Raw genomic sequence first — 13,670 nt, 5'->3', positions numbered from 1 at the left:
GGGGGGGGGGGGGGTGGAGGTGGATGGCAGATATGGTAAAACCTCATTGGAAATGCGAGGGATGCTGTTTTTAAGGATAAATAAAAGGTAACGAGTGTCCCAACAAAGATGATACTTAATGCTGAACTAAACATTTAAAAATAGCGAAGATGGTAAATTTTATGTTACTGACTTTTTACCACAATTTTTAAAAAAAGTAAACAGCTGCTAATGTAAAATGGTATAACAGAAATATTTAATAAAAAACAAAGAAAGGAATAAAGAAACAAAGGCCAGAGAAAGAGAAAGGTAGGCATAAACACAATATCAGTCATTATATGACACAAAGACTGAACACTCTAGTTAAAGACATGGAATAACAAACTAGATTAAAAGAGACACATTAAAGACTTTTACGTTAGCTCTGGCCGGGTAGCTCAGCTGGTTAGAGCGTAGTCCCCATACACCAAGGTTTTGGGTTTGAACCCGGGTTAGGGGACATACAAGAATCATCAGTGAAAGCACAACAAATCAGTGTGTTTCTTTCTCATATGGGTTACTTATGTCTTTTTCTGTGAACTGTCTGTGACCTTGGCACATTTTAAAGTTGAGTTATTGGTCATTTTTCTGTTGACTAGTTATATTTTAGGAATGAATAGCCAGTGAGTGAGTTGTATATATATTTTTGAGTTCACTTAACTTACGATGTCTCCCCTACCCCCATACAGAAATTTTTAATTTTTTATGTAGTGATTTCATTGATCTTCTGGATTTTGATGAAGAGATAAAAAGGCTTTCCAGGAACAGGGAGTTGCTAACGCAGGACCTATAGAGCTTCAGACATTCTGTGCAGTTCTGTGCACGTTTGCTTGTATGTTTTTCTAGAAAGATGCCTCATGACTTTTATCAGCATCTGAGAGGAGCCTGTGAGCCAAAGAAGGTTAAGGCCCCAGGTAGAGTAAGAAAATGCATGTTTATTTCAACAGCACCAGAAACTAATGTGATTGTTTCCTGTTTCAGACCCTCTTGCATGAGATGATCCATGCCTACTTATTTGTCACTAATAACGATAAAGACCGGGAAGGGCACGGCCCCGAGTTTTGTAAGCACATGCATCGCATCAATCGCCTGACTGGAGCCAACATTACGGTATGTGAAGCCACACACATTGCTGATATTCAGTAGTTCATTCATCCAGTAATTGCTGAGATTTAGTGAAAGATAGAGAACTGGGTAGAAACGAATACTCTCTTGGAGGATTTTGCCCAGAAGCGAGAGGCCTGGAGATGCTGACTTGGGAGGGGCAGCGGAGCCGGCCTTCCTGGAGGCACCTTTCCTGCGGTCGCGTCAGGCCTGCAATCCCTCTTCTGGGCTGTTGACGGCGGTCTCCCACGTGCTTCCTTAGTATAGTCTCCTCCTTCATTCCACCCTGTATTCTGCGCCGCTTCACGTCCTTCCCTTCCCCAAGGCGACTTCGATTTCTATTGCGACATAATATTGTAGGAGGTGGCAGAGCCTGGGGCCCGAAGAGCATGAGGGTCAGACTGCGTGGGTTCAGGTGCTTGGGTTCAGGTGCGGGCCTACTTAACTCTTCTCCGCCTCATCTTACATGGAAAGTGGGGATGAGCACAATAACTTGGATCCTTATGAGGATGGAAGGAGAAAATACTAGCAGAACCTTTTAGCACCGTTTGGGTACTAATTAAATATTAGTTGTTTTTATTGTTATCAATTGGTCTTACCAGATAACCTCTGTTCCTTTTTTTTTCTTTCCTCCCACATTCCCCTGTTTAGATAGGTCTTGTGTTGCTAACTGAACTTTCCACCTCCATCCCCTCCTCAAACCCTCCCTAAACTGTGCCACTTTTGTTTGCTGTAAGCATGTTCATCTGCCCAGTGGGCTCTGACTTCTCTGTCCTAAGTCTCAACAGACATTGAACCTTCTGCAGGATTTTATCTTCTCAACCCAGGGCGCTCTCCCTCTTCCTAGATCTCTGTGTATGACGCTTAATGGAGCGAGCACCTCTGGAAGGACTTAACAGACTTTGAACAGAAGTGAACCAAATAGGACATTCTTGCATAAATTCTTTGGTATTTGGGGTATCACCTTCCTTTAATAGGCAGTAGATGCCAGTGTGATGAAAAACAAAAAGTGCTTCCCTTGATGTATTTTTTCTAGCTGTCAGTGCTAACTTTCTAGAGCGCTCATTAATTAGTATAGAGTTACTTCAACATCAAGAAAGTGGCTTGCGTTAAAGAACAATCACAGAGAGCCCAGATTAGCAAAAGCATCGTGGAGCTGCCAGTATAAAAGGCTTCTGGTCTCATTAGAATTTGCACTTTCAGCTCAGCGGGAAGAGGATATATTCTTTTATCTTGGAGGCCTGTGTGTTGTTAGGTCGGAGAGGTTTGATCGAGTGGACACCCTTGCTTTTTCAGGTTACATCCTGTTATAACAAACTCCACAGGCCTCCAGTTTCACACTGCGGAACCATTTTCTTTTAGTGGCCACATTGTTAAAAGACATTCCCCGTCTGTAGGAGTTACAGGAGGTGGAAGCAAAACAGATCCAATTCCCAGATTTTGTGGCCAATTAGTAAGCAGAGCTCTCAACAGGAGGGAAGGCAGGTCTTACATCCATGCCTCTGCCCCGAGCCTCTGTCCCCCCGTCTCTTCCGCACCTAATACAGTGCGCCTTGTCTGCATGCTGGCCGAGCAATAGGGTTTTTCTTGCTTATGATGGAGAGATGGGGAGTGTAAAACGATCTGTAGAGTTACAGGAAGCTTAGCATTCTTTCCCACATGGGGAGTGTATTAAAAAGTATGTCTTACAAAAAAGTAAAAAATCTCATATACAGATGCTCCTTATCTTGGACAGATAGTCATGTTCCCCTGAGGAGACAGAAGAGAAGGGACTCAGTCATTTAGGAGAATCCGTCTTTAAATGGTGCCCTGCCACCCTCGTTGCCACCACGGCGGGAGGGCTAGCCTTCCTTCAGTCCCAAGTCTGCATCTGCCTCTGCTTAGGCTCTAAATAGGATCTCATCTCAGGGTGAAACAGTGATCCTGTTTAAGGAGTGAAAAGCGCGTTTACAGGGAACCTGGACTCATTGAATGAAGCTCTCCAGGCAGCCAATACTGGGCCCTTCATGTGCCACACGTACATTAGCCACCGAGGACACAGAGGTGAAAACATTAGAATTCTGGACAGTGTTTCCCCCTCCAGCAGATCAAATGAACCCACGGCTTCTCTGAGAGACGCGAGCAGAGAGCCGCGCAGGTGCGGAGAGCGGGCTTCCGCAGAGGCTGCACGGGCGAGGGGCTTGTGTTCAGGGAGCTCAGCATGGAAAGGAGCCCTCAGCCCTTTGGTGCTAAACTTGTAGGGAAACAGTTCTTATTGTTATGGCATACAGACTCTTGTTTTTTATCCTAAGTTTTTATCATATTAAATTCGTTTTCTAAAACTTTAGCATGTATGGAGGCTTTGCATTTTTCTAAAAGGCTTTCTTTTTGTCTTCTAATCCACATTTAACTGCTGCTCTTCCCCATTAAAGTGAACTTTGAACAGAGCTAACTATAATTGCTGTCTTTCCCAAAATAAAACTTCAGAAAGTTCTAGGAAACTGGAAAGCTTTAAAAAAAAAAACACTCCTTCTGTATTTTCTTAAAATTGTTAAGTTGCCTACTCAGTGCTAAACCCTCTCTTTCAAACCAGATATACCACACCTTCCACGACGAGGTGGACGAGTACCGGCGCCATTGGTGGCGCTGCGATGGGCCGTGCCAGTTCCAAAAACCCTACTACGGCTACGTGAAGCGTGCAACCAACAGGGCTCCCTCCGCGCACGACTACTGGTGGGCTGAGCACCAGAGCACCTGTGGGGGCACTTACATCAAAATCAAGGAACCGGAGAACTACTCCAAAAAAGGCAAAGGAAAGACAAAGCTCGCAGCAGCGGAGAATAAAGGTAACTCTGTTACATGCCAGCTTTTCCACAATGGTAGCTACAGCGTAAAGACAGTACCATCTTTTAGAAAGCTGGCACACAATATTAAGAGAATCTTAAGGATTGTTTCTCGACGTTTTCCAGTGTGGGCTTATAAAACTCTTATAGCCCATGAATGATGGTAGAAAAACACACGTGTAGATGGAAGTAAAAGTCGAAATCGTTTCCACGGATAAATATTTGAGGGTCCCCCTTCCCTATGACTCAGTGAGTCATTAGGAAACAGAAGGCAAAAAGATTGTCAAAACAAAAACACCAATTCCAACAACAATGCCCGGAACGTGAGCCGTTCCTACACCCCTTCCTATCAGCTGGATTCTGTCCAGCTGACTCTCCTATTGATGTGTGTCCGTCCATTGGGAGGAGAACGGGGACAGGATGTGACATGTGCCTGCAAGGACTTCGTCGTCAGGTTTCTCCCTTTCCTGACAAGTCCAGTCCCTGCCTTTTGAAGAGGGAACAGGTTACTAGAGTTCATGCTTCCTCCCCGGGAAGTTGTTGGTTTGATGGGGGACCGGGCATGTAAGCTGCACTTCCCCAATCCGAGACAATCGGTTGAGGAGCTGTAGAGGGATTTAGGGGCGATCACACCTGGGTGTTGTGAGGAGGAGGCTGTGGCATGTGGTGGGCTTTCCCCTCCTGGAACGAAGCTTTCAGATGCTAAGCAACGTTCAGGGTAAAGTTATGTCGCTGCGGGTCTTTGCATGATAAAATGAGAGCATTTTTTTATCCTTTGTGTTCTCTGAGTACGAGCTGCTGAAGATTGTCTTTCTTTCATTAATAAGTAATTATATGGATCTAAGTTAGAATGAAATACTTCTTAGTATTTGTTACTGTATTAATTTGGGTGAAGGAAAAGTCTCATTTGCCTCTGTTGCAGATAAAACGAATGGAGTTGTGCCGTTTAGCGGGAGAGGCCATGTCCTGGGAGAAACAAACAATCTCCTGTCCTCTGGGAGGTTCACCACTTCACGTGCTAATAAAACCCAGGACCCTTCAGGTCCAGACCACTCAGCCAGTGCTGTGAGATGGAATGCAAAAACGGAAGCGAAATTTGAACAGAACGGTTCCAGGAAAAAAACGGCCTCCCCTGTGCTTAACACCAGTCGCCAGAGCGTGGTGAGCAACTACTTCCCCCGAGCGTCAGTGGCCAACCAGAAGGCGTTCAGGAGTGTGAGCGGGTCCCCCACGAAGGGCGCCGCGGTGGGCGACACGGGGAAGAGCTCCGCCTCGGCCGTTTCTCAGAGAAGGACTTCCTCCTCCAAGGCCGCCCTCAGGAACTCGCTCAAAGCGGTGGAGGTGATGTCCGAGACTGCGTCCCGGGACAGGAGCCGGGCCGAAGCCGAACCCCCCAGGAAACAGCGCCGGCGGGAAGACAAGACGGTTTTTGACAATTTTTTCATCAAGAAAGAGAAAACACGAAGCGACGGCGGCTGTGATCCCCAGTGCAGCTCACGCCCTGCGGCTGCAACGCAGAGTTCCGGCAGCTCCACCAGCCAGAGCACCACAGTGGCTTGTCCTGTGTGTCAGAGTGAGGTGCTGGAGGCTCAGATTAACGAGCACTTAGATGTGTGCCTTGAAGGCGAGAGCAGCAAAGTCAAAAGAAAAAGAAATCTTTAAAAAGAATGGGTCTCACACACCAGCAGTGTGACCTCACCATTCGTGTCAGTCACTCAGGAAGTTCTGGGGGATACTAAGACGTGTAGGTTATAGTCTAGCTGTAGTCCCCAACAGATGTTCTGTTTTACATATACCTACGACACTGTAATGTAAAGTATTTGTCAAAGGTGCTATATTTATATTCACTCGTGCCTTACGTATACTGCAGCCCAGCTCTGCGTGTTTACATGCATAGTTTTCAGATACTCTTCTTCCTTGCTCTTAAAGGTTTTAAATATTTTAATCTTTTTGTGTACTTCCCTCAAAATATTTAGTGAGGAATTAAATATTTGGTTAAATTGAGTATTTATTAATATTAAAACTCATTCCTAGTACTGTTCATGTGTATAGTGTCAAGCATATTGACCAAAACACAATCTAGAATACAAAGTTAGCTGTGTTAGGGTACTCAAGGTTATTTAAAAAACTTTTTAGATTTTTTTCCTCCCAAATCTTAACAGGAAATACATTTTATACACTTGAATTTTATTTGTTTGACTTTGGTGGTAACTGATTTTAGGTGAAAGTAGATTTCTTTTGGAGTATTACTAGTCAAATAGCCACTATAATTTTCTAGGCCAGAGTTTAGTTTTTTCAAAATTTAGCAAAATGAGTGGCTAAAACTTGGTGCTAAGTAATTAATATATATAACATAGCAGAGTTAGTTGCCTAGTTTATGCGACAGTGAACCATTGTCTGAAAGTAGTAGTATGATGCTATAAGCCAAAGTTGAAACCATTCTCATAATAGGAATATTTTAGCAAAGGAATATTTTAGTGAAGGAACCTACTTTTATCAGTTTACTTCTGTCTCCTGGCTATTCCTCCAGCATATTGGCATATTCCTAAGACGTGAGTTCCCCAGTTTTCTTTCTTCTGAACTTGGGTGCAACATGACTTGTATGTACATGAGGCGCAGAGATCCTCGGGGTGCAGCTGGGGTCCTCGCGGTGCCTCTACCCAGCTAACACCCACTCCCTGAACGTGACCACTGTTTTCTTCTCTCACCACAGGTTAGTTTAGCTCGTTTCTGAACTTCATAAAGTAACACTTTGTTGATATGTGTAGCATAAGTTCATTCTTTTTTTAAAAATTGCTCTGTAGTATGTATGTGAATATGCCAACATGTCTACATCCATTCTAAATTAATGGACGTTTGAATTACTTCCAGTCGGAGCTGGCGATGACGAATAATGCTGCTAAGAACATTGTCATTTTCTTGGGCATGTACCCAGGATTGGCTTGCGGGCTCACAGGGTGTATTTATGGTTAGCTATAGTCAGTGTTGCCAGTTGATGCTCCTACCAGCAGTGTGTGAGGGTTCAGTTGTCCAGTTAACACTATTATCAATCCTTGTCATTTTAGCCTATCTGGTTGACAGTTCACAAGTTTTGATATTTCTCAAGTGTGAAGTTGAAAAGTAGTATTTAATAAATATAAATTACTTAAAATGTGTGTATTATGTTGAATATATGTGGTTACACAGGAGACAAAGGCAGGTTAATTTCCATATGGTAAGTGCTGCCAAGGTTCCTACCAGGTGCTGTGGGATTTAGGATATTGGGGGACAGCCCGGGGCTTCAGGGGACTTTCCTTGGAGATGACATCCGAGTTGCTCTAGGGCGAGACAAGTTGGCCTGGTAAGAGGATAGAAAGAGTTGAAAAGAGAAGGAACACAGAAAACGCCAGGAAATAGAGCAGCCCATTCTACCGGAAGAACTACGCTGTTCCACAGGAATAGAGTGAATGTGAGGGACATAGCGAGAATTTTGAGGGCAGCGACCCTATCTTACGTTGTCCGTGTGGTACCTGAAAACACACCTATTGGTTCAGGTGGGGTGGCGCACCTGGGACTCCAGCTTGTAAGCCGTCAACATCTGAGAAGTGTCTGATGGATTCTCTGCGGGCAACACAGATGGGGGAAAGAAAGCAGTGGGATGGAGGATGGAATGGAGAAGTATTTAGGTGTAAAATCAAGAGTTGGTCAGTTTCAAGCAATGGTGGAAGAAATATGGTTAGCTATAGAGAATATTGAAATTAAATTTGTAACTAAGCCTTCACTTTAATCTGCTAAATTACTTTTTAAGAATTCTGTTACTCCCAAATCTGAGTCATTTACTCTATCAAAGAAATAGTTTCCTGTTCTATTGATTGAGGTTCTTCCCCTTTAAAGCAAACTTCCTACCCTAATCCGGAGCTGGTGATTCTGGGTCCACCTCTAAACGCTGTCTCCCTCGTTTAGGTAGATGGGGAGTACACTTCATTTGGGATTTCTGAAGTCAAGGTTATACGCTATCTAGCAAAACTAACTCTAAAGTTAGTGTTTTGTTTTGATGACAAAAACTTCTCTGACTGTTCCAAAGCTCTGAGACTACTTTTCCCCGAAGCTGATAGGGTTTTTAAGTAAATCAGAAAGTCAACGTGAAACAGCCGCTGGGTCTTGGCAAACGTGGTGCCCAGCTGTGAGCCCAAGGCCCACCCAGCATCACCTCTCATTGGGCTCGGGAGGACAAAGCTAAACGCTGTGGTTTGATCGTCTTTACTGAGAGGCAATCGTTGCCTTTCTAGCAATCTGTTGTGGTGGCTGACTAGCAGCAGAGCCACCACATGAGAAACTCTAATGTACAATCATTACAGGTCAGATTGCCTTGGGAGTGGAAATGACAGAAAAGGGTGCGATGTGGAGATTAGCTCTGGCTTGCCTTTATTTTTTCTGACATTCCACTAGAATATGACCACATACTTCATCATCACATGAAATAAAAAGTAAAAGACTTTCTTAAGTGACTCTGGAACTAAAGTTTACAACCTGTGTATTGTGATGCAGAAACCTGCTGGCGATAAACCTACAAGATTTACCCTCTTGTTTACTGAACACCAGGTGGCGCTCTTGGTAAGTGCAATTGCTCGGAAATATCCCAGGGCAAAGTAAACCCAAAGGATCGGAGAGAAACTTGCCAACAGCGGTAACAGTAACTGCCAGTTCTGATTCACAGAAAGGAAAGGATAGCTCATGATCTCACGTCCAGGGAGAGGGACACAGCAAGCCAAGGACTCATCTACAGGGCACCTTCACCTCCCCAAACTTGTTTCACCTTTCACTCAACACAAGAGTCTTATGCAAGAAAGAAACCAGGACTCACATATAGCAAAACATGGTAATGCCCTGCTGTGTGGCTCAATGGTTTAGCACCAACCCATGAACCAGGAAGTCACACAGTTCAATTCCTGGTCAGGGCACATGCCTGGGTTATGGGCTTGATCCCCAGTGTGGGGCGTGCAGGAGGCAGCCAATCAATGATTCTCATCATTGATGTTTCTATCTCTCTCCCCCTCTCCCTTCCTCTCTGAAATCAATAAAAACATTTAAAAGTATAAAATATTTTTAAAATAGATACAAAAATGAAAACTAAGTAAAGGTAATCGTGAAAATAAAAATAAATGTTTACAAAAACAAAGCACATGGCAGTGCCCAACAGGAAGTCTGCCGGACAAGGAAAGCCAGGCTTTCCCACTGTTTCTGAGATCACACTCCCCTCCTTTAGCATGTCCGTCACGGCTCTGTGTCGTCTCAACTAGTCTGGAAGTTTCCACTGGGTATGTCCTTTGCCCCTGCATTCCAGGCTAAGAGAACAAAGAGGAGCCTCTTAGATTCTTGGTGTGAGCAAGTGCCATGGCTGGGCATTTCTCAAATTCCATGATTATCTGCTTTTCAAAAACACCTTAAGGAGCACCGGCTCTTCTCCATGGTTCTCCGAAAAATCAAGGTTTGCCTATTTCCAACCTAGATTCCTCGTAAGACACAAACCCTCCCAGTTGTCAGCATTCCTCGCCAACTACATACAGTTGACCCCTGAACATGGGTTTGGACAGTGCGGGTCAACTTACACATGGATTTCTTTTTTCAATAAATACTGTATTTTCCTGATGATTTTAATTTTTTTCTCTAGCTAACTTTATTGTGAGTATACAGTCTAGAATACGTATACAAAATATATGTCAACCAACTGTTCGTTATTGGCAAGTTTTGGGGGAGTCGTTACCTGTCATTTCTGACTGGGGATTGGCGCCCCTGCCCCCTGCACTGTTCAAGGGCCAACAGCGGATGAAAATCCGCATCAGCGTTAAAAAAACCGAGAGGGTATTTGTTCTTCTACAAGAGACTCCTCAGAGGATTCGCTTACGTATTTGCATACATTTATAACAGTTCAATAGATACATATAAATGCGCTTCCGAGCAGGCCTGTGACTCACCCGCAGGCTGTGCGTCTGCAGACTGCAGCTCCTCAGTGCTGTGCAGGGCTGCATGGTGTGACCCTCCACAGTGCACCTGTGCCCATCCCTTCTGTTTTGAACTCTTGGCCGCTTTCCTCTTTATTATATTTCACTGTGTTTTCAGGTGCCACTATTCTTTGTTGGGTACTTTATAACTTCATGTTAATTTGAGATAATTTTGTCTTTTTCTATTTCTTTGCCGAGTTACATCAAGCCTTGTTTCAACGCTCCCTGAGGTTTCTCTGTTTCCTCTTTGGGTCCATTTTTGGTGGAGATTTTTCATTTTCAGTCTGATTTCTGCAGTCCTGTGGGAGGTGAGTTATTTCCTTCAGACCGGGGCGGTTCCAGTTCTCTTCTGCCAGTGGCTGGCGAGACATGTCCCTGGGCTGTGTGGATCCTGTCGCTTCTTCTCACAGTGTTCACACCACCTGTCTTCCTTTTCCTGTTTGAAAGGCACTGCAGTTGGTTCTCGGTAGCAAGGACAGGGGTGTGTGTGGCTTCTCTCGTCTGTTGGGACGGTGCAATACAGCATTTCTTTGTGAGGTGGGAGGGTTTGGAGTCTCCTCTGAGGCCTTTATTTTAGTTTTCGCTTCTTTCACTTTCCCGTCAAGCCTCTAGGAGGTACCTTCCCCTCTCCTAGAAATGGGAGGCTCCCCAACAGGCGAGCTGCGATCTCAGGAACTTCCCAACATCCGCTTCTCGTGCAGCTGGTGTCGGATTCATCAGTGCTTCCTTCCCTCGCGGTGGGGTCCCTGCTGTCCCCGTGAACGGCCACGCTGGCCCCCATGGCCCTCACCTCTCCACCAGAACTTCCACCTGACTCCACCCTCCCGTGGGTCCTGGTGCGTGTTCTCTGCTGTCATGGAACTGTTTCCCGTGTCTCGGTGATGCTGCAGGGACAAGGGAAAGGTGACGTTGTTCCCCGGTCTGGATCGTGTCGGGAGGATTACGAAAGATTCGGATTTAGGCAGCTGCCAATATTTATTGAAAACCCACAAGCCCAAGTACCTTCCCTTAAACGTGAACACACAGCAAGAACGACCAGATGTGCGAGGAAAGCGTCCAACAGGAAGGGCAAAACCGAAAACCAACAGGAAGGTTGAAGACTATCCGTTAAATGGAACACCTTATGTGTTTTTTTAAAAAATTGAGAGAACAAAAGAAACCCCTGGATTAAAACCTAACAGCTGACATGAAACTCCTGCTGGGAAAACGGGGGGTGGGAGGGGGATACGAGTCTCCAAAATAAAGGACAGATACACAGCGACTAGGAGAAGCGGCAGGCCCACCGGCAGGTGCTCCACAAGCCGAGAATGCAGGAGAGAAATAATGTCATCATTTAAGAAAATATTGGGGCGGGGGGTGGGGGCGGCCAGGGAGAGGTCAATGGGGGAAAAGGGAGACTTATGTAATACTTTAAACAATAAAGAATTTAAATTTAAAAAAAAAAAATAAAGAAAATGTCCCCAAATGTAGGGCACACACGCAGGCCCACGCCAAAGCACACGGGAAGCCTACGAAGCCTGGGACCAAGGGCAAAGCCATGGGCGTCCGACCGCACAGAAAAGGCAGGTTACACACACACAGCCGGCCAAGGCTGCAGACGGCTCAGCACCCACACGACACCTAGAAGCAGGGAGGCGATGCCTTCCAAATCCTGAAGGAAACCCATGACCAAGTTGGAATTGGGAACTCAAATGAGCCATGAAGGGGACAACAGACACTGGCCTGGGAAAACTCGCCACCCACGTGGCTCCACAGGAAGCGCTGAGGGCACCCGAGCCAGACGGAGGAAGTAAACCCAGAAAGAGGAAGCGTGGGGTCCAGGAAACCCAAGATCCAACCGAGCGGGGAAGGGGCCCCCGGAACAACGGGGAGAGGCGCCTGAGGAAGACGGCGCTCAGCCCCCATAAAGGGCGATGGCTCCACAAGCCCTGCCCCAGGTCGGAGGCCGAAGGGAAAAGAGGGAGGAACCGAGGCAGGAAGGAGAACAGTCGATCGTGGAAGACAAGTCACCCTGGTTACTAACACGCATCTCAGCTTTAAGTGAGCACGCAGTCTATTAACCTGGTGTGAACCCAAGTTACAGCGCGATTACATGAGGAAGAGGGGGGATGGGGCAGGAGCTCGACAAGCAGCTGGGGCTGCAGAGGCCTGTGCGTGTCTCCCATGTTGGAAGTTAGAGATCACGCCTGGGGCTGCAAAATCGAGGCGCAGCGATGTCGCAACGGAATTCAGAGCCGGGCAAACGCCCAGGGATCACTTCGGCAGCCCCGACGCTGAAACGGGAACGATGCAGAGAAGGTTAGCACGGCCCCTGCACACGCATGACACGCGAATTCATGAAGCGTTCCCCCTTTTTTAAGAAAAGTCACTTCTCTGGTCCTGTTTTATTTGTAAGTGGAGATCAAGATTGCTCTGCTTGCTTTGTGTGTTCTGGGGAAAAATTGTAAGGGTATTTTATAGCACACCAAAGAAATAGAGTGATTTGGGCAGGAAAAGACTTCATCTCAATGCAAAGGAGACCTTACACCCAATAACCTCTGACACCTTGTTCAGAGCTCAATCCATTCGATGAAAGGAGCGTTAGCTGCCTGTAGCTGTGTGCGCGCTCCCTGTCTTGGGAAGTGGCCTGTGTCCTCTACTTACAAGTCTTCCAGCTCACGAGGCCCTGCCCTTCATGTTCATCACTGACCCCATGGCAGATCCTTGAACATGGCCGTGTTTCAGGTGAAACTGACTTGCTGGCGATGATGAAAAGAATCTGCATTAAAACCAAAGTCGGAATCCGGGGGATGTACCCCTGACCTCAGATGTCCCCAAAACCATCCTTGAAGCACTAAGACTGGGTGTTTCTAAACAACTGAATGTTTTTAAACAACTGAAAACAAGCTAATGTACAATGATGTTATTAAACATACGGTACACAGTTCTCATCCTTGGCCCAGGTGCCCCTTGGGCAATCTGTATTTCATTAGGTCTTACACGACTAAGTCTGTAGTGTAGCTATTGTGCTTAAAATGGCTCTAAGTGTCACACAATTAAGTGGCTGAGCCAGAACTAAACAGATTGGTCAATTCTGTCTGCTCTTTTTACTACACTGCCTAATTTAATTAGTCTTCATCTCGAACTCATTTGTCCTCTCCCTGAATTCACCCAGCTGCATTTCAGTACAATTTTCCAAACGCCCTAAGATGGGCTGGGGGGGGGGGAAACCCACACTAAAGATATTTAAAGGAGAGGTAAGTGATAAGAGCTCATACAGTTTAGTCTATGACACACAAACTAACCCACACTAAAGATATTTAAAGGAGAGGTAAGTGAATATGTCCACTGATCTCATTTTATAAGAGCTCATACAGTTTAGTCTATGACACACAAATTCATAACTACTCCCACCCAACAGGACACCTCTGACAATTAGGGACAAAGGGCCAATGCCCCGTCCTTTTGCAGCACAGGGCGACACCGGTGTGCTCCAGAGCATCAGTGTTAGAGTCGTTCTAAAAATGCTATTCAAAGGGGCAGAACCCAAACGTTGAGAATCTCAGCACAGAGCTCAGGGGCCCCAGGGGCAGCGCAATGACCCCCAGGATGCCTCTCACATGGGGCCCCGTGTTTACTGGGTTCCCTCTTTCCCTGACCATTTACAGAAAGTGACAGCCGACGTTCTGAACCACGCCAGAGGTGTGGGATAGTAAAGCACAGTATCGGATACAAAGAAAGTCGGTCTCTGAGAAAGGATTAAGAA

The 13,670-nt window shown here is 45.8% G+C and overlaps 1 protein-coding gene across 4 annotated transcripts in view; it reads left to right on the top strand.

Annotated features, from left to right (window-relative positions):
• SPRTN (SprT-like N-terminal domain) overlaps positions 1-8,431 on the top strand; it is a 9,190-nt gene extending 759 nt beyond the window's left edge. For 3 of the 4 annotated variants that reach the window (XM_014535793.1, XM_005856359.2, XM_014535813.1), the window contains 3 exons: positions 1,000-1,128; positions 3,695-3,947; positions 4,867-7,095. In XM_014535793.1, coding sequence (XP_014391279.1) covers positions 1,000-1,128; positions 3,695-3,947; positions 4,867-5,606 — 1,122 coding nt within the window. In that variant the 3' untranslated portion in view covers positions 5,607-7,095. Of the gene's footprint in view, positions 1-999; positions 1,129-3,694; positions 3,948-4,866 lie in introns of all 4 variants that reach the window. The other variant, XM_014535802.1, reaches the window with a different exon arrangement.
• The last annotated feature ends 5,239 nt before the right edge of the window (positions 8,432-13,670 follow it).

This window comes from Myotis brandtii, unplaced genomic scaffold, assembly GCF_000412655.1.
Source record: "Myotis brandtii unplaced genomic scaffold, ASM41265v1 scaffold1026, whole genome shotgun sequence".
Lineage (NCBI taxonomy): Eukaryota > Metazoa > Chordata > Mammalia > Chiroptera > Vespertilionidae > Myotis > Myotis brandtii.
Note: the sequence above shows the minus strand (reverse complement) of the source record. Positions and strands in the feature narration are given on the sequence as shown.